The following is a 27,352-nucleotide window of genomic DNA, read 5'->3' on the forward strand; positions in this document are numbered from 1 at the left end:
CGTCTGTTAAGATGATAATTTTTTTTCCGATTGAGTCAACCAGCTTTCTATCGTCAGCCCATTTTTTGTGTGTGAAGCTGCAGGAACCGAGCCGCATAAAAGACTGGTAGTGGGGGAGGAGGGGGGCAGGGCACAATGACCCTGGACAAGGCTCAACTATGTCACGCTCTGCGAACCTAGAAGGTCGATGAAATTTTCTCTGCTCGTATGGCACTGATAAACGATGAAAATAAGACACAAAATCATTCAAAATCGCACATTTTGCAAGAATTAAATACAAAATATTCTCTTTGTTTAATTGGCGTACGATTACTTGATATGATCTCCGCGCGAGACCTATATTACATTATGACTTCTTTAAAAACCTTCTAATGTGACCCATAATATGGGCGTATAGCTATCTTCATATAACACTCTAAAATATCTTTAAAAAAGAATGACTAAAATTTGTTGTATAACAAACTAAAAAATTACAGTCTTAATTTCATTCCGTATTAACTAAACTTTTCAAAACACCTTTATACCAGTGTTTGAAAACGACAAATAAGCATCGGCTCTGACAGGGAATTCAATGATTTTTCTTCCTTCATTGTCTCAATCTTCTCATGGGCTGCCTTCTCACAGATTCTGAACAAACTGTGTAACCAATGGGATGTAATAACACCACTGCAACTTCTTTCGCGCTGGTTTGCATTTCGATAATCAGCCGATATGTTTCCTTGTTATAGAGCTGTGGTGAGCAGCACTGAAAATTTCACAGCTGAGCTTTTCGGTCGGCCGTACCTCGAACTGATAAGAGTATTAACTTTGAAGTATTTTTCTGGCTATTGCTTTCTCTATTCAGAGTATTTGTTGTCTATAAATTTTTTTTTGGATACCCTCCCCTCCCTCGAGAAATCCGAGAAGAACAAGGACAACCTTTTATTGTGAAAGGCACTGATGTTTTCATTAAATATGTATTTTTAAAAATATGTTTTCTCTTTGTAATATATTTACTTAATAGTTCACCAGTTGCGTTTTGTTAAAAACGATGTCGTGTAAAATTTTAGGATGAAAATCAAATAGAAGACGAATCTAGATCTAAGAATCAAATGGCATTTTCGTTGAAAAAATTCACTGCCACGGAGGCTTTTTGAGACAATATGTTTCCTCCACAAATGTCTCGACATCCTACCGATATCAAAAAACGTTTAAAAACGGATGTGTTTAGTACCGATCATCCTTTAAACCAATCTGAATCAACATTACATAAGCTCCTCAAAATGTAAGTAACCTAAATAACTATCTGATCTAACCTGATGTTTTCAAACTATCTAACAGCAACAGATCTGTGTATGGCATCTCGGCGGTAAACTTCAAAAACACTACTCCGGTCCGTGCCATAAGAGGCAATCTAAAGAACTGCAGAAACAACTCCATCATTCAGCACCATTCCTCTTGTTCACTACAAAAAAAAACAACAACACAAACGTTTCAAATACACTTTCACCCTTTAGACCATAACATCTGTACGCATTCTCTCCATACTGTTCTTCATACATTTCTTAAGGTGCTGACAAGGAGAATTTGTTTAACAATCAAGAGCTTCCTTAGTTGATGATCATCTCCTTTATTCTCGTGACCTTCACGTTTGATTCAGGGGTGATATTGTTGGGAGAAATTAGATGTTAGTCACTCACAGGGGTTTAAGGGTTCACTGAATTTCTAAATGCCACAAAATACAGTAAAGGTCGACGGAGCGATATCGAAGATAGAAGAACAATTCACATTAACTAATTTAGTGGAACAATACTGAAGCGTAATTTGATTGAGTGTCGTAAAATTCAAAATCACAGTACATCACAATGGAAAATCAGAGCAAAGCAAATATATCAAAAGAAGCCAACAGGAACTCAAAATTAAAACAAGAACTCCTCGAAGCGCAGGAATACGCAAGTACGAAGTCGCTATTTGTTTCAGTTTTGCATCTGATCGTGAGATGGCGCGAGCTTTCTGAACCAATCATAAAATCTCGCGCCATATCCTAAGCCAGTAAGATACGAGACTAAAACCAAACGCGACCTAGTCACTCGCGTTTTCCCGCGCTTCGAGCACTTTGCTCATATTCACACAAAATTCTCATTGGTTTTTCTCAATGTTTTCCTTCGCTTTGATTGGCTATACCTTGACGCAAGCGAAGTGTTGATGACGTGCAAGAGGGTGGGGTCCCTGTCCTTCAGCATGGCCAATAGCTGGTCCAGGTATAACTTATTTTGTTCATGTTCCTCCAGCTTGGCTTCCATGTCTTTTACAGCTTCAGTCTGCACAAACACAAATACCATTAAACAAAGTCACATCAACAAAGCTCCAGCAGATTTCCAGCAGAAGGCTTTGTCTTGAAGGTTCGCCGGACTACGCCGGTTTAGAAGGGATCTTAAACCTGTGCTACTATTTTAACGCAAACTATTCATTGATTGGGAAGAACACACATGAAATTTCACTCACAATACGCTAGATAAACTTGAGAACGTCGCTTGCAATAACAACCAATCTTGCATTAACTTACCAAAGTATTTATCTTGTTTTCTGATTCCTTCAGCTTTTTGTCTTTTTGTCGAGCAATTGTTTCTGCGGTGCTTACCTGTTTGGTTAAATACTGGGTAAGAAAGAACAGAACAGAGGAGACATTAGTTTGTTAAAGTTAAAACAAATTTGTGGACACTGATGTAAGGTGGAAAGCTCGCAAAATCACGTATCCTTTCTCATAAGGCCCGACAACTCAAGGAACAGACAACAGAGCTCTGCGCAAGTCAGATACGATAATAACCAAATAACAAAAGATCAGTAAAAAGCGCGAGATTAGTCATTGTGTAACAGGAATTTTTCTCCTTAATAGTTTACAACGAGTCCGATGATTTGCTCAACCCCTTGACCCCTAAAAGTGACCAGCATCTAAATTCTCCTTACAATATCACCCCTGAATCAAACATTAAGGTCACGAGAATAAAAAAAATGATCGCCAACCCGAGAAGCTTTGATTGTTCAACGAATTCTCCTTGTCAGTACCAAGGGGGATGTATGGGGAAGAGTATGAAGAATATAGATACTGATGTTAGGGTTGACTTTGAGTTACTTACATTAACTACTTGAGATATTGACCTCCGCTCTAATTGACTGTTGTGATTACTTTGGCTTTTGTTTAACAACGCCCAAACGAAATGCGCACTATTTAGGTACTAAAAGACTTTTACATAACCTCAATTAAACACGAAAGGGGTTGAATTCTCGAAAGTACTACAAATCCTCGACTGCGTTTCGGGTTTGCATACCTTTGGAGAATTCTCTTAACTCCTCGATTGCTACGTAAACACGAAAATATCCTCTGTTACATTTTTTAAAAATATTTCTTGAAAACAATTCGACGGGTGACAAGCGTGTTCACATACTCTCATCTACACACACCTTTTGACCAACGAGAGCGCGCGTACTATCTTAGATATCTTAACAATACTTACAGTCTCCACATCACGAAGCTCTTTGTACTTCTGTTTAAAGGACTCGTTTTCCTTGGCTTCTGCCGCTAGTTTGGCCACAGCTGACTTCAGTTCATCGACTTCTTTCGTTCTTTCAACCAAGAAGATGTTCTCGAGTTTTAAATCCTCAACCTCCTTTGCGTTGTTCTCCGCATCTTTCTTTTGAGCCTGATTCCTTTCGCTTTCTTCCAACTCGGCTATCCTGTCCAACAGCTGTTGTTTCTCGGAAGCGGCATCCTCCAGCTCTTTCTGCAGCTTGTTCGCCCTCTCTTGGCTCTGTTTTTCCATTTCACGCATCTGGGCGGTCAACTTGATAATATTTGTTTTCATCTCCTCTGCGTCCTTGCTCTTAGCTGCTACCTCTAGGTTTTTCTGTCTCAAGTTTTCCACTTTGTCGTTTTCACCTTTTTTAGATTCTCTTCTCTCGCGCTCTAACTCCTTCAACTTCTCAACCAACTCTTTCTTTTCTGCTTGGCTTTTCTCCAACTCCTGTCGAAACATATCGCCCTCGTCAACTTTGCGAGTGAGTTCTCGGTTAACTTGCTTCAATTTCTCCATTTCATTTACCTCCATTAACAATTCATTGTGCTTTTGCTTCAGTTCTGCAAGTCTCGAAGCAAGCTCATTTTGACCAGAGCTGGACTCTTGATTCATAAGTCTTAGCTTCTCCAGTTCCTTTTCTTGAGAATCACAGGTATCGCGTAACTGTCTCAAATTCTCCAGCTCCTTTTCGTTGGACGAGAGTTCGTTGTTTCGAGCGTAAAGCCTTTCGATTTCGCGATCCCGCATAGCCGTTTCATTCTTAAGCTTTTCCTCGAGATCATCAATTCTTCTCCGCAATTCTTCATTCTCTTGTCGAAGCTCCTCCAACGCACGGTCTTTCTCGACCAAAGACTCGTCCTTCTCTGACAGCTTGCCGCGCGCTACGCTTCGCATTTTGAGTTCCTCATTCTCTCGCCGCAAGCTTATCAGTTCGTCCTCTCTCTCATTAAGCGTGTCACTTCGTAAACGCAGCTCTTTCAACTCCTCTTCTTTGGCGGCAAGCTCATGACGGACAGCCTCTAACTCCTGAGAAGCGATCACCTCGGATTCCTCGTCGATGACTTGATCCAGCTCGTTCAAACCCTCCATCAAATCCTCACTGATTTCCTCCTTGATTTCGTTCCCTTCTACACTTCCTGGGACAGGTGCAAACTCCAGCTCGTCTTCATCGCGAACCGAAGACACTTCTGAGGTAATGCCTGGTTCTTGAGAGGCATCTTCAGTAGCATCTGTCATCCTACATACAACAGGCATACATAAAACACGTCAACTCTTTAACTCTTATGAGTGATTGGCTTCTTATTTCTCCCTTCAGTATCACCCTTAAATCAAATTTAAAGGTCATGAGAAGAAAGAAAATGATCACCAACCTAAGAGGCTCCTGATTTTTAAACAAATTCTCCTTGTCAGTGCCATAGGAAATGTAACAAGAACAGTGTGAAGATTACGAAGACTAATGTAAAGGTGTACGGGGTCAATAAAAAGTCTGCTTATCAAAAGTTGGTAAACCTTATCAAGTAGAAAACAGGCGTTTTGACCCTTTCGCTCTTTAGAGTGACCAAGAGGATTTTAGATAGAAATGAAAGAGATGATAAGTTTTGAGCTCGGTAAAGAAACAGAGAAAGATGTTTGTTCCTACAACAGCAATACATTCTTAGCAGAACGGTAATGAGAAAAAAAGGACAAATCAGCTCGAACGCATTTGTTTGATTCAATACCAAATTCTCTGGCTTATATTGTTGGAAAAATGTAGCAGATAATGCACAGAATTTATATTTAGAACTTCGAAATGAAAGGGTGTACCTACTGTACAAAATATTTTTCGTTTTTAACTTCCAATAACCTTGACATTGGAAAACTGACGTGGACATTTTTATTTTAGCCGAATGTTGAGGTTCACTTAACAAGTTTAACATATATTTTCTACGCCGTTTGGACTCTAGCCTCTTTTTTCGTAAAAATATTTTTTTACACCTACCATCCATCAACTGTATCTTTATTATCGTCATTAACATCAGTTGAACTATCTGTTGGTCGTCTACAAAGCCTGAACACGTGATCGGGTGCACTCCACGCCATTTGCAGTCTCAGAGGGCATACGTGATCAGCTACTTCCTCTCTATCATCTGCACAAAATGACATCAATATATTAAGCTTTTGCCAAACGTTGCGACATATTTCCTGCTGAATTTGGTAGTAAGGAGTTTGGTTATGCCTTTCAAACAGAAAGCTAGTTCCTCTAGGAATAAAATTTTTCATTTAAATGGATAAACAGAAAGCTTTACCTTCACATTCCTCAGACACTTCCACCAAATAGTACTCGTTAGCCTTCCCAGGCAACTGAAACTTCTTGACAATCAATTCCAGCGCTTCTGTACATGGAGTCTTGGCTGATAAGGGAATGGATCGGTAGTCTAAATCGTCTTCGTACCCTTCAAGTTCAAACAACATCTGAAAAAAAAACCAGAGAAATTAATGAGATTAAAAGAGCATAGCACGATCTATCTACACCGCTGAGCGGAAAAAAACAGTGACAAAAGTGATTTTAATGCCCCTCGAATAGGTCTGGAATTTGAGTCAAGTTCCAGACCCGTGCGGCAATTTTCACAGGAGAAAAAGCTTCCTTTAAATTAGTCAATAACCATTTAATACGATAATTGGCGTGAAAATATGAAGATCAACAGTGCAATACGTCTTGAGCCGATCACACAAAAGAATAATTAGGCTCGATACTACTGAGTTGAGAGAGGTATTGTAAGGTATTGTAAAACTTTCATTCTCCCTCGCCACATTCGTCCGAATGAAAAACATTTTCCTTCTTATCCGGACAGACAACTAGAAAACAGAGAGACAATAAAAGAGAACTACAGGTTAAACAAGCTCCGGTATTGTAAGGTATTGTCACTTCGAGTTGAGAGAGGCATTGTAAGGCATAGTAACTTTGAATTGAGAGAGGTATTTTAAGATATTGTAACTTCGAGTTGAGAGAGGTATTGTAAAGCATCGCAACTTCGAGTTGAGAGATGTATTGTATGGTATTGTACCTTTCGAGTTGAGGGACATATTGTAAAGAATTGCAACTTCGAGTTGAGAGAGGTATTGTTAGTGCAAGATATCTTTCCCAAGTACTCATTACAAAGACCGCCCACTAGAGTTTGAGCCCAGACCGTTTGCCATGAAGTTCGACCAATTAAGCCTCCACTTCTCTCACACACAGCAGGAGAAAAAGTCAAAACAATCTTACCTTAATCACTCCTTCATCTCTGCACCTCAATTCAAAGCGCTGTTTGTCAGGATCAGTCCAACGACACTGACGTAACAGAGGACAATCTGCATCAGTGAGATCATGGCGTGAACCTGAAAGGAAAATGGGCAGATTACATTAATGTTAATGACAACAAACAATATATTGCTGAGGAGAGGGGCGATAGCAATTCAACAAAATATCAGCTGAGATTGTTGACAAGATCCTGGTTGCTTAAAACGAGAATAATGCCGTCCACAGAATGAAACGGCACAGTATGGCGATTTTTGTGTCGGACAATGCTGTAAACTTTGGGAAACAGATGCTCGATGTGAGAATAGAAAAGATTAAGGAGAAATGCTACTCTTATAAAGTGGTGCAAAAAATCAGCATTGACGTGTTATTTAAAACTAAAAATGACACTTCTAACAAGTGTTTTGACATATTTAAAGATTTTCTTGTTTTTCTTTTCAATCCACATTTCAAACCAGGGAAAGGGAAAGAATAATACAAATAGTATAGTACAGATAGTATTTCAAGAGGCCTACCTCCTTTTCCTAATCCCATTTCACAAACATAATACCTCCGTGGATCGTCCACTAACTCGTATTTCTCAAAGACAAGTTTGATAATCTCAGCACTTGTAGTTGTCATGTTGACCATGAAACTGCAATAATTCATCTCCTCAGAGAGAGCTGTCGGCCATATTCGAATCAATCCCTGGGGACCAGCCTGCAGAAGATACTGCATTGTGGGATTAAGTTTCTTTGTCGCTGATGAGGAAGACGAGGATGAGTGGTGGAAGAGCTTGGTCAGCTTGGACGAACTTGTACTTAGAGATAAGCTGTCCAGAAGTCTTGTCACCCTGTGGATTGATGGCAGTTGTGGTGAGGGAACCGAGCCATAGCATGAACAGAAATGATTATTGTAAGCTACATTTATTTTCAGATTTATCAGCTAGTACCGGCAAAGACAACTGGGAGGCAAGGAGCACAAAAGCAGATTAAAATTACTCTTACACCCTTGGTTTAGAAATCCTTAAGACTTCGCAGTAACCCTTTAACTCCCGTGAGAGACCAAGAAATAATTTCTCCTTACAATAGCAATACAATATCAAGCAGACAAGTGATGAGAGTAAAAAAAATATCTCATACCAAATTCTCCAAACTCACAGCATAAGAATTTTATGACAGAAAGTAAGGAGAATTATTGATTATTGATGCCATCTTGGAAGAGAAAGGGTTAATATATAAAAAGTATGGTATAATAACGGCACTATAATAAATACTAGGCACAAAAGAAAGCATAGCAATTCATAGACCTTGAACTGGACTATCTGAATAACACTTTTTTTCCACCATCACTTCCTCAACATTACGAGTTCATACCTTTTGTGTTTCTTTTCCTTGCGTCCATGCTTCTCACTTTTTGAACTTTTTTCTCCTGACTTGTCCTTGTCTTTAGAGGTCTTTCCAGGCTTCTTTGATTTCCCACCCTTGGGTATTATTTCATAGTCCTGCATAACAAGAGCTCCAATTAATATCACAAAGGCGATAATTATATCAATGAAAAAAGGAAAAGGACTTTCTTGTAACAAGCTGCTGGTCACCAACCAAGCACTTTAAGTATGTAACGTCTCTATCAAACCCTACCCTTCTCTCATAAACATACACCACAAAAGTTATACAACATCCACAAAATTCACCATAAAGTATGGGTTTAGGAAGATACTGTCAGATTTAAATGACACCTTCACACTGCCTCGAAAGATTATGATGGCCCAAGAGGGGGGAATCAGGTGCTTTAGGCCAGCAAAAACACAATTCATTGGTTGAAGAACATGCAAACATTATCGTTAATATCTTGTTAATCATCACCATTGGGAACCTAAAACCATTGGAAACTCAATACTGATCTTCTTGTGTACGTACACTGATTAACTTCAATTTTACATTAATATCTCAATATGTGAGATGTAAGTTAGTTTGCTGACAAAACAACACTCCAATAAGAAATAAAATCTTAACTTACATCAAGTTCTCTACCCAAGCTTTTCGTTTTCTTTGCTGTTTGTGACCATGAGGGTGGAGGCGGTGGAGGAGGCATGTTGATATCCTGAGAATGATCTTCACTGCCTGTTGTGACACCACTGGATATTGACCCAGTTTCTGCTCCCATATAAAAACCTGCTTCACTTCCATGAGGTGAAGAAGAACCTGTGGAAGTGTCCAGTCCAAGTTCTGCTTGGAATGCTGGAGATCGTAAAGCATTGAGAACTGCCATAATTTTCATCTTCTCTTTCTCAGAGGCAGACTGCAGAGCACCTGTGAAAAATAGTAATTGTTAGTCAGACAAAATGCTCACATTCTATTAACCTTTCTTTTGATATATGTCAAATTTAAATGCTTATTGTGGCTATTGTGGGAAAAACAGGACTAAATTTGAGCCCTGTTGTTGTGTTTTGTTCTTGGACACTTTGCTCTCACATCACTTGTAAAGCTACTACATGTACTTCATGATGAAAATTAATTGCATTGCAGTAAAAATAAGTGATATGAGTATCACAGGCTATGTGCACCTTGGTAATTTAGTATTATCAACTAAGTTGATAACATAAATTGGCCACCCTAGAGAGTATAAAGGCTGGCGTTTCAAGCATTAGCCCTTCGTCTTTTGCTTTGATAAAGGGCTAACACTACAAACGTCAGCTTTGAAACTCTTTACGGCAGCTAATTTACATTATCAACTCAGTTAATAATACTAAATTACCTTGTTATACTCTCCCACTGATGCAGCACCACAGTTTCTTTAGAAACTTACCCTCTTTATTCAATTATCTGCCCTCCCTTCTCCCCCTAGATTCAAATATATTTCAAATCGATTTGCATTTGCACCATACCTTGAATCTCCATTTCAAACATGTCCTCTTCTTCAGGGTGAAAACGTCTGTATATCTCGGAGAGGATAACTTCACGCTCATCAGGAGAATTAATGCCAATCTCCTCTGGAATGAAAGATTAAACAACATTTATTTCAGAGTTACTTTTTTAGCACAACTTCTTTGCATCAGTTTTCTGTTGGTTAAAAGCAAAAGTCTACTAAAGAGTTTACACCTCAAAGAAACCAGAGTCAAATACTAACCAAGTAACTGGAAATTGATGTTTTTTAAGACTCTTCCATCCACATGATGCTCTGAAAATACATAAATAGAAACACAATGTTTTAATTTCATGCAGAAACTCATTACACATTCAATTTTGAAGAGACCTGTTGTGTTTGCTAAACATTGGTTTCAACGAGTTGTGCAAAAACAATAATCTTTTTATCATGGGGATTGCCATGAACTTAAAAGAACAAGTTATTTTGACTGTCTCTGAGGCAATGACATTTAAAAACTGTTCCCTGAAAAACTTAAAAATTGTAAGTAACTATTGATATGAGGAGGTGACAGTTCAAATTCTAATTTTTAGGTTTGATCCATTACTGTCCAATCATCATTTGATATCATGTTCACTGAAAACTTTCAATTAAGGTTGGCACAACAAATACTGTGCATTCATACAAACCTCTGAACTCTGTTGCAAAATGTCCCAAACCAATGAAATCTAACCAGTCCACACAATCATCTTCCGTCCACACCTCTAAAGCAAGGTTGTGAAATCTTTTATCTTCTTGTGGCTGAAAGCACAACACAAAGAACCTTCACTTGACAGTACTTTAAGGGTAAAGTTATCTTGAACTCTTTCACTACTATTAAAAATTAAGAATCATGACAGGTTTTTGTGAAAAAAAAAATGACCCTTTCACTTCCAAGATCTACCTGTTGTTTCTTGAAATTCTGTCATTCATTTCTTTCTTATCTTGCTCTGATAATTTAGAGTTAATCAAACAGTATCCCCTACAAATATTTTTCTTTCCTCTCATTACCTTTCTGGTAGACAATGTATCAATACTGTATGGATAAATTACTAATGGGTCACAAACTGAGAGTGAATCATCAGGTCTCAACAATGTCTCTCAAAACATTTTGCACTTATTCAGTGATCAGGCACATAATGCATGTTTATTAAAAGATTTCTCTATTAAAAATTACAAAATTGTCTTTACCAGAAACATGACAAAATGTCTAGGCCAGAAATAAAAGAGGTGTGTGGAATAAATCCTTAAGTGACCTTAGATGCAGCATTCACTTTTTAACTCTTTAGATCTGATTGTTAATTCTCCCTTCTAGCTTCAACTTATTCCCTTGTAAATAAGTTACAAGAATTTGGTGATAGATCAACATAACTTCTACCTGACTGTCTAAGTTTGAGTATTCTCATTACCAGGGAAAAACACACATGAACCTCCCTTTTCTTTTACCTGTACCTCTAATAGAGAGGAGGGAATAACAGGGGATGGCAAATCGCCTTCATATCCATTCTCAAACACATCTGAATCCTCTACTTCTTCTTTTACCTCTGCCTCATCAGAGCTAAAACGATAATGACAAACAACAATGTGATTTAGAAAGATACTGCATTCAATTCTAATTTTTACTTACATCTCCATTGATTTGGTTTAAGATTTCTGCTCTGTTTTAATTATACATTGAACCCTTAAACTCCCATGAGTGACCAACAGAGAATTTCTCTTTTCAGTAGCAATGCAAAATCAAGCAGGCAAGTAACAAGAATAAAGAAAAATAGTGATTTGCAGGATTTTCAGGCAATCCAATACCAAATTCTCTAAACTAACATTGTAAGAATTGTAAAGCAGATAGTAAGGAGAATTACTGATTAGATCTTGGCGGTGAAAGGCTTAAAATAACAAATCTGCCATTAGTGTTATTACTTTTGTTTGTTTTTTTGTTTTGTTGTTGTTATTTTTTTTGATGTCTCTAATCACTGCTGTCATGACCAGTAGAACAACGTCTCAGAATTACATCTGAATTGTATCTAATATTCCCTACTTAGGAAATACAGAACTTAAGTTTATTAACCTCAATGCCCAAGGTTACTTTTAAGATCTCAAACCTTAAAAAGTTTTAGTAACCAATGTTAGCAAAGTGCTTTATGACTTTTAACTGAAGAATATTGATTTGGAAATCATAAATAAGTTCTTATCTTCTTGCAATTTCAAAGAAGACTCTAGTTGTACTTTAGAGTTGGAGATTGTGAGGTGATCTTGAGAAGAAAAAGGATTATTAAATGAAAAAATAAAAAAGTGAAATTCATTGATAAACTACCTGGCAAACATTGGAGGAGGCTCAAACAAAATTTCATCACTTCCCTCTGACTCTGATGTCTCTGTCATGATTTGCAATGGTGGATCCATTAGGCCATCATCATCCAGTTCAGAGCCTCTGAGTACTTGAGAGAAAAAGCCATGTCAGTAAAACACATAAATTTACACATTTGAAGCAACTTTATGTACCAAGTTATAAAGTAAACAATGATAACACATTTAATTTTCTTTTACATGAAATAATACACACATTGTCATGCAATTAGTCAAACCAGACATCACATAGTAACGGCTGTAAAAAATTTAAACATTCCAAACTATTTCCTAAAACCCTTGGCATTAATGTATAAATGGACGATACTAACTGTCTGACCTTAAAATGTGTGACCATATTCCAAGGATATCTTAACATATGCATGCCACTTTCCAAGCAAATCCATCAGATGAATGAAAATTTTACAACAATGCAAGTTCAGATGCATGATCAAAAAGGCTTTACCAACATTTTTGTACAATAAATTTCCTACAACAAACTCTTTCCAATATTATCCCTGATTTTGTTCTGTCTGGTGACTGATACTCTGAAAAAGGGTCTTCAAAGGCCCTTTATCAGCAAATATTATAAGAATACATCTGATTGTAAAAATACATGTTTAAGAACATTTTAGCATCACGTTCCATCACATCGTCTCATACTGTAATATATTTAAGAACCCTGAACATAGACTTTATACTACTAGTGATACATGTGCTCAAATAAGCAAAGATACTAAAGGGGCACAGTTTTATCTTTTACCAAACCAATTACCTGTGAATTGTAAATTTATTTTACAATCAAATGATTCAGTTTGCCTTCCATGTGATAAATTTCCAAGCTTTGCAACAGACATACCAAATTTTTGGAAACAAACAAAGCAAAAACTAACATGTGTCTTGGTTAAGAGTAAATGCAATATTCTCACTTATAAATCCTCTTATACCATGCTGAAACTAACCACAAACACTATCTTGAACAAAAACTGTCGCACCGAAATGTTATATTCCTCTTCAAATAGTCTCGATTCAAACATCATACACACATCCTTCATCCATTTTTAAAAGATAGAAAATACTAAAAAACAAAAATTAGAGGAAGTGATGAACATTCAAAATAAGAAAAGGTTGTCAGCAGAATTCTTTTACAGAAAGAAGGTACTCACCCGAAAGTAGCTCAAAATATGACAAGGCATATGACAAGGCAAAGCAACCATTTCAAAAATTTTGAACACTTAAATGAAGTATTTTGAACTCATGTTGACACAAAGAGGCCCAAATTCTCTACACCTCTCTATCATCAATATACTTTCAACTTCAACAAACCTTCTAAAGGATCCATTTTTCACCACAAAATGTTTGACAGAAATGATTTTTCCATACAAAATGACCAGAACTTGCTTAGTAATCCTTGACAAATTTCACACACTGATATTTACACAGAGAGTGCCTTCCCACAGGAAGAAGACACAAGAATGATGAATCATAATCAATACAGGGGTGTGTGTTTCACTTTTCAATGTGTTAATAAAAAAAGATGATTAATTGCTCACACTTGTTCTTACCAATAATTCAACATTTGTTCAACAATTAATTTCACATCAAAATTTATTGTGGAAATAACTTGAACAAAGAGAAATTATTTAAAATTCAATTCAACAGATGGAGAATTATGGGCAGTATTGAATGCTCAATTGCCTACTTGAGGTCAATAGCTACTTACCACCAACATCTACCTCAATGACAAACTGCATGGGTCTTTGAACAACCTCTAACGTAAACATGACTGTCAAAAATTAGTGTGTTCTTCTTCTACAGTCTTCCCCACATTTCATAGAATTTAAAGGAAAAAACATATTGTGCAATCAAGAGCAGGATGTCTTTGAAAAGGAACTAATCCTACAATTGACAAATATGGTGAAAAAAAACTCCAGGGAGTGGAAGATGTGGTTTTATTACAAGTCAATATTTTAAATCTTATTGTTCTTGAATTCCCTAGAAAAAAGCTAGCAATGATCAAAGTTAATTCCAAGGTTCAGGAAACTTGAAGAAACCTTTTGAAATCAATTTTAACCTATGGTAAGGATAGTTATCAAATGAAAAATGAACTGTTAGCATGTCTTTATTAGTCTTAATTGCCTATGTCTTAGTAATTTTAGAAGCACTTTTAAGATACTGAGCCAATATCAATACAAAATCAATATCAGTTCAGTGCAAATTAAAAGCTCAAAAGTGATTCAATATATATCAATCACCCTGCAAGGCTAGTATTTGAAGCTCATGAATAAAGAATAATCTTTTCTTGTCTCATGGCTAAAACAAGCAACAGTGAGTTCTGTCATGATATTGAAGCTTATCCAACACAAAGATCCACTAACATTGTACAATGATCTGACAAAAAGTCTCTTGTCTCATGTCACATGACAGTAAAATTTTCAAGCAGTTGCATAGCCAACAGGTCAATGTGAGTGAAGCTTTTGAAAAAAAACAAAAACCAACCACAACTACAGTTACAAAATGCAAAGATTTGAAGGGCATTATCCATAGGTTCATAGGTAAGATGACTCAAAAGCTCTACAGGTAAATCAGTTCATAGTGGATAAGTATTTCTGATATAAGTGGATAAGTATTTCTGATCCAAAACTCTTTCTGACACTAGTCTGTAGTTTGAGACACTCTTTGAACAATTTTATAACAAGTTTCAAAGTGTTCAGCTGTCACATTTCCCATAAAGAGGTTAAAAAACCAAAATAATTTCCAATTACTTCATAGTTATTTATAGTAAAGATTTTTGACATGTATTTTGCAATTAGCGATTGGCTCAAAATAGTTAATCAAAACTATGGTTTAGTTTTCTCAAAGCCATCCAAGATGCTGGCTTGAATTATTTCCTTGCCCATGACTGGAAACATCAGATTTTTTCTAAAAATCATGCCTGTGATTTCTCTTCAAGATCTTCCTATTATTTTTTCCTTAAAATCACTTTTGAGATTGGTTGATAGGATTGAGTCATAGTTTTTTTTCTTTATTTCAACTCTACTATAAGCACACTGCCCAAATTCTAGTCACATAGCTAAACAATTAAATCACATGTTCAGTGGTGTTTACATGCACTGCCATCAGTAGGTGCCCAGGGGTCACACAAGGAACAGTACAAGTTACAGGCAAAAGCAAATAAGTCCAGTCCAAACAATCCCATTCTCAATTGTAATGACCTTCTACTCAGGTACTGAGGTCAGTGGCTCAGCATAATTGGACTCATCTCCGAAATCATTTGTGTACAGCAATTCATTTCCAAGAAACCAAAATTTTATTATGGAAGCAAGTTCACAAAAGAATTCTAAACTGCTGTATAAAAGAATCACTAACCTCTAGTTTCCTCTGCTTCTTCTCTCACAGGATTGTCAAAAGTGAGGTCTTCATCCCTCAATGTTACATCTAATTCATCATCATCATCTGTATAATCCAAGATTCCTATGTCATCTTCATCAGCATAAAGACTAACAGAGCCATCAGACATGTTATCTGAATAATGTAAATCATCCAAGTCCTCAAGTTGACTGAAAGAAGATGACACCAGGTTTTTACCTTCATCAGAAGTTTCCTCAGAGTCATATCCATCAATTGAAGGCTCATTGACAACTTCCCCATCATATTCAATGACAACTTTTGGCAATGTCATTCCTGAACTTCCATGTTCTTTTTCTGTTCTATTTCTGTCATTATTAGCACTCCTGCTCACCTCATTCTCATTGATATTACTTTCAATTTTGAATTCATTAGGATCATTTACATTTGAAGTTCTAATTTTTGATCCAACAGATGTCACTGTTCCCTTACCACTGCTGTCATCAAACTTTTCTAGGCCATCATTACTGCTGTCATATTCAACAACCACATCAGGTTCTTGATGTGCAGTCCTGCTTGCACCATATGAGTCTGATGACCATGATTTCTGGCTAGAATTCTCATCATAAGTATTTTTATCAGTAACTGATTGCTTTTCTAAGCCATCAAGATCTAATTTTGCTTTTTCTCCTTGCACAAAACTATTACCTTGAAAATTATATTGTCTATTACTCCCAGATGAACTCAGAGGCTGGCTTATAGCACTAATTCCATCCCTGAAATTCCTTGGCAAAGAATTGGTGACGTTTTTTTCAGTTTTCATACCATGCAAACCAACTGACATTGGCTGATTGGTTTTTTTTTCTGCATTAACTAAAGAGTCAATATTTTCTTTAATGTTCTCAGAATTTGTCGTCTCGTCCTCATCTGTTAATGTGACTGGTTTGAATCGTCGACGGTTTGCCGACAAGGTCTTTTCAACAGGTTTTCGCTGTCTGGAACTATAGGGCGTCTCATATTTGGACAGTCGTGAAGCAATGGCAGAATCTAAGGGGGTCTGTCTGTTTGGAAAGCCAGCACCAATCTTTGGTAAAATATAGTTATCTTCACTAGAAGTCCTTCCATAGCCCTGCCATTTTGCTATCCTTGAAGAAGGACTGTTATTACTGCTGGTTGTATCAGATCTTAACTGCTTACTATTATTCAATACATTGTCTTCAATTTCATTTTTAAGGGGATTATCCACCAACTTTGCTGACAATTTGCCAGTTGTTCTGTCAATTGACTGCGTTTTTTCAAACCCACTTATTGGAAATGATCGCTTTGTTTCTACGTTTAGCGTGTCGTAAGCTAAAGAACCCAAAATCTCGTCGTCCTCTAACGGCGGGGGTGATGTAGGAAGAGGAGGTGGATCGTTGTCACCTCTGTGATGATCCTCATCCACCAACCGGATTTTGGGGTCATCTACCACACTAACTACGTTAAGATCTGTTCTTTCGGTCAAGAGCTCTCCATTTTCGTAATTTTTGTTTCTTTCAGGTTTCGGAGCCACTTTGGGACGATTTGTTCGCGGCTTATCACTAAGTCGCGGTGAAGATCTTGATTGAGAGAGTTCTCTACTCGAAATCGATAATCCTACATCGTTGGAAAGAATGAGCGCTGATGGAAGGTTTGGTTTTTCGTTTAACACGTTTACACGCTCATCTGAGAAAGCCTCATGGTCTTTAATCGAAGTTTGAGGACTATTTACATCAAAAGAAAAGTTGGAGTTGTTTTCGAGTTCTTTTCTTCGCGCCAAGGGTGAAGGTGATCTTCGTCTTGGACTGCGAGGCCTTGTTTTTGTCAAATTTTCGAGCGTGTATTCTGTCTGTGGTGGCAAAAGTGATCCTAACTCATCAACTAAACTTGAAGATTCCTCCAAGTTGTCTTTTGCACTAACTCGATTCACGTTAGCAATGGAACGAGAGCCATGATCTTCTCTCACCACAGAAAATCCAAACGGCTTGTTCGAGTCCTTCGATAAACCAGGCAACGCAAAAGCGCTTGGAGTAAAACCTCTTTTAGCCATTCTGTAGTAACAGTCTACTTGTAACGGGAAGCTTCGACGATGCCATTAGTAAATGAGGCAGTTAAACTTTCAAAACAAGCAATAATTTCAGCATGATAATTGAGTTTGCTTTACACTCAGCTGTGCATTCACTTACTAACACATGCATAATTTATGCATATTTGGCAGGCTGCGTGTTTGTTTGTGTACATGCCTATGTCACGTAGCGTGATTGACAGCAAGACATGAGTTGTAAACAAGTAGACGATGAAGTCCTTGCTCGCAAAGATAATTACAGTGATCGAAAACAAACGACTCAAGTTCTGTTAAAGGAACACATTAAATATGATACCCGATTAAGCCGGACCATAATGTTTGAGAGAATGCTTAACAATGAACCATTCAAGAACTAATCACCCCCTTCATAAAAGATGTCTTACGAACACTATTATCCGGTTTCAATCACATTCCTCCCCATTTACCTCTCTCGCAAGTTCTGTTTATGTTATGTGGCTTGAAATTGTGCTCATCTACTAATCGCTCAAGGTGATGAGCAAACACCCAAAAAAACATCTTATTCCTCAAGAGCAGTCGCCCCCAAACTTTCCACTCCCTGAATAGAAAGTGACCACTCATAATTCTAACCCGTTGGGATCACTTACACCGGAACTGATTAAGAGTAAACGTCTTGTTATAAGCCTTTCATGGGGAATTTTAAAGCTTTTTAATAGCTGAAGTTCAAATTTACCATAGTATATCGTGCTTGCAAAACCTCACCCTGAAAACGAAATCCAAACCCTCTAGCGGATATGATTGGAGCTGGGTCCAAATGACACTGCACAAATGTATTTCAGAGAATAGAAAGGGTAAGTTTCTGAAGAGACTGGTGCTGCGTCGGTGGGGAAGTATCACAAGATAATTTTATTTTATCAACTGAGTTGATAATGTAAATTGGCATCCAAAAAATTTTCTAAGCTGACGTTTCGAGCGTTAGCTCTTCGCCATTCGCTTTTACGAAAGGGCTGACACTTTAAACTTCAGCTTGGAAACTCTTTACGGTGGCCAATTTGCAACTCAGTTGATAAAACCAAATTTTCTTGTATATTAGAGAGTTTGCAAGAACTTTGGCGTTCTCTACTGTGAGTGGCAGACAGAGCTGTTCAGCCAGTCTGTCCGTTAGGACTGAACCTAAAAGTGTTAGCGTGATGCGAAAATGCTACGAGTGAGGTCAATCACGATAGACTATTTGAACCTCGTGAAATGAAATTTTTCGTCCTTTCTGGAGAAGACATGACACGGCAAGAGTGGATTAGCTAGTTGATTCCCTCCTCCCCAAGGTCCCTTTCACCGCAGAGGTATCAAAATTGAGGTGCATGCAGGTCACTCTGATTTCGAAATGTCCAATCCAATTTCCCAGGGTCTCGTATGTTTTCGGACAGTTCCGACGGAGAGAGGGAAATTAGAGAGATATTAGAAACTGGTCACCCTAAGGGGTTAAAAGGTCATCAGAACGACACTGACGATTAGAACATAAACAAAACAAAAAAAAGAAAGAAAATATCCCACTCAATTGTTGCAAAGTAAAAATTTAATCTAGGACCATTTAAAATTACAAAAGTAGAATGCTGATCACGTCAGACGAGTTGTGTCCTAGCGCGATATATGGTTTTTCCAGAGAACTAGGATATTCTCTCTGCACACACGTTTAGAAGCCTTCAAAAGCCTGGTTCTTTAGGTATCGCTATCTTTGGGTGAACAATCCTTGGGTTGAGTCGTACTTCAAAGGTAACCCGCGATCTCGTCCCCTACAGAGAAAATACAGCAAACGGTTCAGCAAAAAACAAGATAATTTCTTTGAGCGTACAAGTATCTCTTGCTTATGGATTCAAGACAAGATATCTCGAATCATTGTAGCGCTCCTAGAAAATTTCCTTATAGCAAAAAGCCCACAAGGACTTATTAATTTCCGGGATGTCCAGACAAATCATTTGTAATGTTCATGAAAGTTTCACCCCATTGCAAGTTCGCTCCCTTACCAATTCGCTTCCATCACTACAAGTTGGCCCCCATAAAATGAAACGCGTTCCTTCACAAGAAGGGAACAATAACAGTCTTAGTAAAGATCCGATCTTGTCAGATTCGTCAGAAAAGGGACACTTTCTTCCTTAAGGAGACGTCATTATAAAACTGTCAGAAAGGTGTGTTTTCTGATGATTTGATCCCGTTTCCAAAAAGCATTAGTTAGCTAAACTTTTATCTTTCATGAAGTTCATTACTTTTACCTCGGAACTATACTGAAAAGAAAAAAATTGAATTGGAACTAGGTCACTGTTGCAAATATTTGGTTCAGAAATGCCAGCCTACTGAATACTTACTTTTTAACGCGAAGAAAAAACTTCTCGCGATCAAATGTTTCTGCACCTTCTACGTCGTTAAGACTTCCACATTCCAGATAGATATCCAAACACATCTGAAAGGATGTAACATAGTGCGATTAGTCTGGACAAGCTTTGTGTAACTCAAACGTGAAATACAACAAATGATAGCAATTTCACTTGAGTACACATTAGGGGCACATTATCAGGTAATCAGCCATCCTAGAGAAGAAAAAGGACTCCGATGATCATCTTGATAAGCTTGATTTTCAAGAAAAAACTAGAAAAGTTTGTTCAAAGGAACTCTACACACACAGGAGATCATCTGTCTGATCAGTTTTTCTTTTAAATAAAGTCTACCAAGAAGTTCAATGGAATCCTTTCCTGCATCATCATAACTTCCAGACTGGAAATCGATTTTAATAATTTGAACATGTACAATAGCACTTTTTAAATAAAAGAAAACTTTGAATAAGTCAGCCACTTTATTTTGAATAAGTTTCTTACGTGTTGGAGACATCGACATAAAAGTTCATTCAGGATGAACACGGATGTCACATCTTACAAAAAGAGACTAACGACGATTTCTTTCTTCTATCGGCCAATCATCCAATAGCTCCATTGACTTATGAACCATACCTATAGCCCGGGACCACCGTGGACTATTCTTGCACAGGACACCTAACTTTCGCCTCTCTCTGCCCAGGAGCATAAATGAGGACTAGTGAATTGGCGGGGAAGCCTAAAAAAATTTTAGGGGGTAACCAGAATCTCCTGGTTCTTGTCCCGTATCTTATCCAGGGGGAGAGGCGATTCCTTTATTGACTGTGGCAGTTGTAATAGACAGGTGGAGAGGGGGGAGGTGGAAAGGCACGAGGGGGAAGGGGAGAGTAGAGAGGTACAAGGGGTAAGGGCAAAGTAGAGAGGCACGAGAGGGAAGGGGAGAGTGGAGAGGCACGAGGGGGAAGAGGTGGGTGGAGTACTTTTGTCGTATAAAAGACAATCGCCCATGAGGATGTGTTGTGTTACAAACCTGTAAGCGGCGAAGCTGATTGGCTAATAGATTTAAAGAAGAGTCGTGCTCTGTTAGTTCCGGGTAGAAAACATTCACTTCCGCTTCAATCGCCTGAAAAACAAGTTACATTACAAAGCAAGACTCAGAAGCACAATCATAGCTACAGTTTTTGCATTATGCTTACATGCAGGGGGTATCCATGAATTCATGCTGGCTTGCAAGGGAAATTAAATCTGACGTATACCTTCGTGAGGCTGTCTCTTATCACCGTCTTCCCACACGTCACTGCTATGGAAAAAAGCGGCGGGGTTGTTGGATACTCCTGGGACAAAATCACTGAGACCTTCAGTTGAACTGAAAAAAACAAAACTACCATGATATTAGTCGTAGAATAAGAACAACAACAACAACCTTAATAACGACAAAAGCCAACCTTTGCTTCTTTCAAACACAGCTTGGAAGAGCATGTCACTTTCTTGAATGAAACCTTCTTCAATAAGATTTTTGAGCTCTGGTCTTTCCTGTAAAAGAGATTTTCTTTATTATACTTGGACTGCATAATATTGGAGAACATCGCCTGATTAATAGTCGCCGCCAGAGGGTAATATACTCATACCTGGAATTCTTCTAACGTTACTGGTTGCCAGGAGGTCAACTTGGTTGAAATCTTGGTAGGAAACATCTGTAGAGAATTCTTATTTCCTGGAATCGTCAAATTTTCTGAAAATTTAGATAGAAAGACAGAAATACTATCAACCACATAGCTGTGTAAATAAAACAAAAACAGAACAGTTGAATCAAGTTTGCAAACGGCATTGACTTGGTTTACCAAAGAGAACTCTAAAAACGTGTCGTGCAAAAAAATTTCGTATCCGACGATGTGAGAGCCTTCGACGTACCCTCGAGTGCTCGAGCTTATCTCTGATTGGATAATAAAACTCGGAACATTTAAGAACGCCTCGACAAAGATTTCCAAGTACATATCGCTTACGCTCATGAAATTAGAAGTTTTTCTTATCCAAGCTTACCAAGGGAAGTCAGTTGTTGTTGCAGAGCGAGTCTGGCTAAGATTCTTGCTCTTATAGCTTTGATGGTTGCTTCCATATGAGACAAACTAACTGACGACTTTGGGAAAACTTCCTGCAATAAAGGTGAACAGTAAACCATTTGAGTGAAGAGCATCCATGCACAGTGCACGTTTAAGTAAATCGGAAGAAACCGCCCTTTTTAAACCGCTGCTTATTCAACGTTTCAAAATGCTGTGAAACATAAAAAATAAATAAAAATTGTAACATCCTCTTACATGTAGCTCCTTGGCCAAAAAGTTCAGTCCACAAATCCGCTGAACCCACATGTAAGGTTTACCCACTAGGCGGACAAAATCTGTAAAAGTAGTCATTCTGAAAAAGAGAATCAGGTCAAATCTTATTGACGAAAGGTAATAGACTATTTTATAGACTGCATTGAAAAAAATATTAATAAAAAAAAAACTTAACTACACAAATTCAAAAGGATAACGAAAGTGTTTAGTTTGTCTGGATATTTCCATGTCTCCCACCTTCTTAAGTTCCAAAACAATTTGAAAAACTGTTCGAATTTGGAAAAGCATAACAAAAAAAAAGAACGTATACAGGTGGAACAAAGCTTTAAGAGTTAAGATGATGTGGCCAACTCGTTGACTGAGACTGAGCTTCTCCAGGCCTTTCCCAGTTGATGAGCAAAGCTTGTGAATGAGTTTAAGCTGAAATATTTTGGGCACATAATCTATCACTCAAATATGCAGAGCACGTTTTACAGCAAATCATAACTCTGTTCATAAGAGAGCCGTTGAGCTCAATTTTCAACAAACAAAACAAAAAAATATTTTAAAACAACAAAAGAATGAAGAAAACTAGCCAGCACTGGGAGTATCACATTCTCCTTTGCAGCCCTTCTTTGAGATGTCACACAACACTCAGGAGCGTTGCATGTCATCCTAAAGAACAGCTGCGATGGAGAATGGGAGCATCCCCCCCATAACCATTTTTTTTTTTGCACATCACTTTTGGCAAGTAGCCACTTTTATCCAGTAATATCAGCAGTCACCTATGCCTTTAAACAACCATATGATACACCCTAAAGCTAATAGAAAAAATCCTTCTTACCCGACTTTTGAAAGCTGATACAAGCTGGAAGGGTTTGGAGCCGTGTTTCCATCATCATCAGGAAACAGATTGATTAGCAGTGAATCAGGGGAAAGAAGTGTGCTAAAAACAAATGCATTTGACAATTAAACACCAGTAAAGGTCTGTTTCCATGTCAACTGGAAATAACCAAAAGTTGTATGCTGCAACTGAGTAGGTGCAACTTGGTACAATTAACATTACTTAATCCTCAATTTGCACCTGTAGATCTGTGAGAAATACACTGTATGTTCACTTGGTTAGAGGAGATTACAAGGGACGGAGCACTTTTTTAACAATCAATACCATTTCATAAGACTTCATAAAGTAATTGCTTACCTATTTGCCAACACTGGTTCTGATACCACTTCATTCAAATTCAGTGATGGTGAGACCACCACAGTGTTGAATGTTGGCAAAAAGGAGAATAACAAATCAAGCGTTGCTTTGTCTGAAAAAGGAAAATGAGTTAAGTTTGATGGAAAACAATTGAAACAAATTAGATCTACCACTAGATCAAATACTTCAAAATCCAAACTTGCTGGAGAGTCCAGAAGAGTGGAAGCAGTTTTTAGGATACTTCTACACTTTAGATTAAAACCTCACAATAACCAAGCCATTGTTTGCAGTCTTCCTCAGACTACACATATCCCTGTGGTCAGAATCTTCTCATCCAGTTTGGTGGAAACATTTTGTTTTTTCAATAACAGTAACAAAACCCTCTCACATGTGGTTATACTGAATAACAATATTCTTGTGAAATAATGGATGTAGTGCCAATGCATAAAACATACCTTTACACTTAACTTGTATTAAGATTTGAAGAGGATGCTTCTTAAGTAACAATTTCCTTTTCTCCTCCAAACGAGCCTCTTCTTTTTTTCTCCTATGCTTTGACTGAAAAGGAAAAAGATTTAGGGCACTCTTCTCTTTTCCATTAAGGTAGATCACAAGCCCTTCTGTGACCAAGCAATGATAACAAATTTTTTAAACAAGACTAGTTTGGACAGGTTAAAACCAGGTCAATACAGCAGTTTCACCAATGTTATGTGAGAGTTTTAGGGAATGCTTTGAGGACATAGCCAGATGCTTTTGCTAAATGTGCTTTGCTACTCTACTTGCTTTGTTTCTATTCCTTCCCCTGCATTTTGAATGAGTGTTCACTCCACACAATGGTTTGTATGTGTTGACAGGTGCCTGGAAGGTTGCAGCTCAGCTGCCATGGTGACTTCCCTATGACCATTTCCACAGAAATGGTCATAAGCCAAGTAGAGTGGTGTGTCATGTAATAAAGTACTTAATAACCTGAAATGCTTGTGCCATACTAGGGAATATTGGCCCTCCATCATTTTTGTACACACCTTGCTGCCCTCAGTCTGTACTGCCACAACCGTTAGCTAATATTTCCTGGTACAGCCCTCACACTCACTTAGTAAGAAGTTATTAATAAGCCATAATCCCTCTACACATCAGACTTTAAATATGGATAATTATACACTGTACTGAACTCATACCCTTTTGTGTCCCTCTGTGTTTTCCTGATCTGAATCACTGTCAATGTCTGCAAACATAAAATACACATATACCTGTGACTCCACATAAAATTGTGCAACAACTTTGAGGTAGACTGACAATACTACTAATCAGCATGTTGAAAACAAACCTCTAACAGCAGGTTTCGCTTCCATGGCAGCCTTAGCAACATCTAAATCACCAAGAATCTTGACTTCCAAATGAGGATCACATGCCTCATTGTACGCTGATGCTTGGACATACAGAATGTACAGCGATTGAGGGAGATACCGTGCTGTTTCATGCTGTGCTTGCTGAGCATCCAGTGGCATGTTCATGTACTCCTGAACAGGTTGTGTGGCCTGAAGATCAAATGAAAAAGTATTCCTTAAAGATTCTTGAGAGAATGAAAAATTTAGCATTCTAATTTTTTTCATAATTAATGTCCATCAGCTACATGTACCTTTAAAATATTTTCTAATCTTGGTTGTAGACTGTCCAAGAATTCTTTCTTGGTGTGAATTTCTTTCAAAAGTGTTTCTTTCTTTTTCAGAAACTGTTCTTTTTGTACTGCCAATCTGAAGTAAGAAAAAAGGGAAACAAGGTATGAAATTCAAACAATTATCCTGAAACATAAAACAGTATGGCAAAGGAAGGAAAAGGTATAAGGAAAGGCAGTCAGTTGCCATATCTAGAGAGAGAAAATCTGTAAAGCCTACATCCCAAAAGGAGGGAGGGCAGTGGGGTACCCCAAGGTAGAAACCACAAATCCTCAACTGGGATAAAATGCCACTCCTGGGACCTTCCCAGCTGAGTTCCATAAGCCCCAATTCATTCCCCTGTGGCACCATAATACAGAAATCAACTTATTTAGTAGAAAAGACAATGATATGAGTTGGAAAGTCTCAGAAGGGTGACAAAAGAGAGACACTACAAAACTTACTAACAATGCAAAAGAATGCACAAATGCCATAGGGCCTACATAGACAGAGAAAAATGCATTTTACACATGCATATCACAAGCCAGTAGGAATGATCTTTTCATTAAGTATCAGTTCCAAAAATGTTGTTTCTTACTTCTGTTACCTTATCCCTTTCATGATGGCTTTAACCCTTTCACTCCCAGAAGTGATCAACAAAAAACTTCTCCCTATAATATCCTTACATTATCCAGCAAATAAGTGATGAGAATATTCAAACTTATCAGTTAGAAGTTGTTATCTTGATCTAACACCAAATTCTCATTACTAATTTACAACAAAATATGTAGCAGCTCAAGGGGAGAATTAACAATTTGATCTTGGGAGTTAGCAGGTTAAAGATCACTCAGAAACTTAAAATTGAACGCTCCTTTCTACAGGTATATTGCTTTTCAATGTAAGTTGTTTTAGCATTAATCACTTTTGGGAGTGATAGGATTATGGGTAAGTCTTACTTCTTCCTCTGCTCCAGTTCCCAGTCAAGTCTTGCCAACATCAACTTATGAGAATCTCCTTTGGTGACATCCTTAAAAAATTAATTTGTTAACTTCAGTAGGACTTCCAGACTCACTGGCCTAAATACCATGTATATCGGTGATAATATAAATATTCACTGAGTATAATTAGACTAAAACCTGGTTTCTACAAAGCATTTTTCAATTGAGTGACAAAGTATTATCAATTTTGCTTGACATCAATTTTTGATTTTTCTACAAAACTTTTGTCACCCTATACACCAATTGGATGCAAAACTAAAACCTAAACCAAATCCTTTACTTACAGGTTTGGATATTTCATTTGGAGCATCTCTAAAAAATTCAGCTTCTGACACCAGCTCTATTTCTTCATCTTTTGACCTAATAACATTTAAAGAAAGAGAAATTTATTCAGTCTAGAGAAGGTTAAAGTCTGCCTTTAGTCAGAACCTCTTGTACAGTCAGATGGTTTCGTATTTGTCAAGGCAAGTAAGAATACAGCTACTCTTACTGGAGGAGACTTTACAGGAAGTAAACCAACTTTTAATTTAAGCATTTCATCACATTTCTGTTAACAATTTCCAGCACACTTCAGTACTGTGTAAGCAAAGAAGTAAGTTAAACTTAATTTTCTCACAAAAGATAACAACACAGCTTAGGTATTTAACCCAAAAGGTATGCAACAATCCCCCAATTTCATGGGTTAATGAAAAGGCACTGGCCTGAAAGGTTACTACCTGGCCTTCCCAAGCATGTAACCCATGACTGCCAAAGCCCATCCTGGTGATTTCAATGACATGAAGCAAAAAGGAGTATTCCTTCTCCTTCTGGATATGGTGTCATACCATATGATGACTTCCAAGTATTTATAAAGTTTCCATTGTAGTTTCCTAAGACTCATCTATACTCCTGACTAAAAGAGGTATTGTGAAAGTGAATCCTCTTCCAATAACACAACACAACGCCTGGCAAGGGCCGAAGTCTTGGCTCTCTTGATTCAGGGTCCAGTGAGGCAACCAATTCACCATCACTACCACAAAATGAGGCCAAAATGATTACACAAAAGGAGGGTGTGGTGGTAAGAAATTTTCAAAACATTTTCAAAGAACACTTTACTCACTTGAACTCAAGACATTTTGTTATTTCTTTTTTCAAGTGCATCACTTCATAGAGAAGGTTCTGTAACTGCAGGTGGAGACTATCCACTTTCTGTTTAGACTGAAAGTAAGAATAGAAAAAAATAAAAGCTTGATAACAGCATGGATGAACAAATATACCTTCTGCTGACAAGTTATTTATAAATGATTTATTAGTTCTTTGACTTGCTCATATCCTTTTCCATACTACTGGATGTTCTGAAAACAAGTCATTGTCTCCAAA

The 27,352-nt window shown here is 37.6% G+C and overlaps 2 protein-coding genes and 1 long non-coding RNA gene across 4 annotated transcripts in view; 1 reads left to right on the forward strand and 2 right to left on the reverse strand.

The window, feature by feature from the left end:
- Positions 1 to 270: 270 nt before the first annotated feature.
- LOC113685010 (uncharacterized) lies at positions 271 to 17,610 on the reverse strand. 2 transcript variants are annotated; one of them, XM_027202447.2, is made up of 16 exons: positions 15,427 to 17,610; positions 12,026 to 12,149; positions 11,167 to 11,272; positions 10,365 to 10,476; positions 9,940 to 9,990; positions 9,698 to 9,802; positions 8,830 to 9,122; positions 8,187 to 8,314; positions 7,347 to 7,663; positions 6,799 to 6,911; positions 5,840 to 6,005; positions 5,533 to 5,680; positions 3,495 to 4,791; positions 2,546 to 2,635; positions 2,164 to 2,300; positions 271 to 1,444 (listed from the first exon to the last, which is right to left on the reverse strand). In XM_027202447.2, the coding sequence occupies exons 1-16, from the start codon at positions 17,471 to 17,473 to the stop codon at positions 1,423 to 1,425; spliced, it is 5,256 nt and encodes a 1,751-aa protein (XP_027058248.2). In that variant the 5' UTR covers positions 17,474 to 17,610; the 3' UTR covers positions 271 to 1,422. The 2 variants fall into 2 exon arrangements, with proteins under 2 accessions (XP_027058248.2, XP_027058247.2); XM_027202446.2 differs by having other exon boundaries at positions 11,161 to 11,272.
- Positions 14,394 to 17,824, forward strand: LOC113685012 (uncharacterized). Its single transcript, XR_016181720.1, has 4 exons — positions 14,394 to 14,612; positions 15,457 to 16,194; positions 16,312 to 16,494; positions 16,945 to 17,824. It is a non-coding gene; the product is annotated as an uncharacterized LOC113685012 (long non-coding RNA).
- Positions 17,825 to 19,022: 1,198 nt separating this feature from the next.
- Positions 19,023 to 27,352, reverse strand: part of LOC113685014 (THO complex subunit 5 homolog) — a 10,288-nt gene continuing 1,958 nt past the window's right edge. The window contains exons 3-19 of the mRNA XM_027202454.2: positions 27,093 to 27,190; positions 26,278 to 26,353; positions 25,952 to 26,022; positions 24,980 to 25,094; positions 24,668 to 24,878; positions 24,519 to 24,565; positions 23,799 to 23,901; positions 23,344 to 23,455; positions 22,987 to 23,088; positions 22,146 to 22,242; positions 21,871 to 21,982; positions 21,459 to 21,562; positions 21,276 to 21,363; positions 21,087 to 21,196; positions 20,861 to 20,953; positions 19,828 to 19,922; positions 19,023 to 19,257 (exon numbers count right to left, since the gene is read on the reverse strand). Of these exons, the coding sequence (XP_027058255.2) occupies positions 19,194 to 19,257; positions 19,828 to 19,922; positions 20,861 to 20,953; positions 21,087 to 21,196; positions 21,276 to 21,363; positions 21,459 to 21,562; positions 21,871 to 21,982; positions 22,146 to 22,242; positions 22,987 to 23,088; positions 23,344 to 23,455; positions 23,799 to 23,901; positions 24,519 to 24,565; positions 24,668 to 24,878; positions 24,980 to 25,094; positions 25,952 to 26,022; positions 26,278 to 26,353; positions 27,093 to 27,190 (1,698 nt within the window). The 3' untranslated portion in view covers positions 19,023 to 19,193. The remainder of the gene's footprint in view (positions 19,258 to 19,827; positions 19,923 to 20,860; positions 20,954 to 21,086; positions 21,197 to 21,275; positions 21,364 to 21,458; positions 21,563 to 21,870; positions 21,983 to 22,145; positions 22,243 to 22,986; positions 23,089 to 23,343; positions 23,456 to 23,798; positions 23,902 to 24,518; positions 24,566 to 24,667; positions 24,879 to 24,979; positions 25,095 to 25,951; positions 26,023 to 26,277; positions 26,354 to 27,092; positions 27,191 to 27,352) is intronic.

The sequence above is a fragment of the Pocillopora damicornis genome, chromosome 12, assembly GCF_964200805.1.
Source record: "Pocillopora damicornis chromosome 12, jaPocDami1.2, whole genome shotgun sequence".
NCBI lineage: Eukaryota > Metazoa > Cnidaria > Anthozoa > Scleractinia > Pocilloporidae > Pocillopora > Pocillopora damicornis.

Coding starts and splice junctions, on each gene's coding strand:
- LOC113685010 (XM_027202446.2), bottom strand. CDS start 17,473: ATGGCTAAAAGAGGTTTTACTCCAAGCGCTTTTGCGTTGCCTGGTTTA. Junction 5,681..5,839: donor AGTGTCTGAGGAATGTGAAG/GTAAAGCTTTCT, acceptor CATTTTGTGCAG/ATGATAGAGAGGAAGTAGCT. Junction 1,445..2,163: donor AACACTTCGCTTGCGTCAAG/GTATAGCCAATC, acceptor TTTTTTTTGTAG/TGAACAAGAGGAATGGTGCT.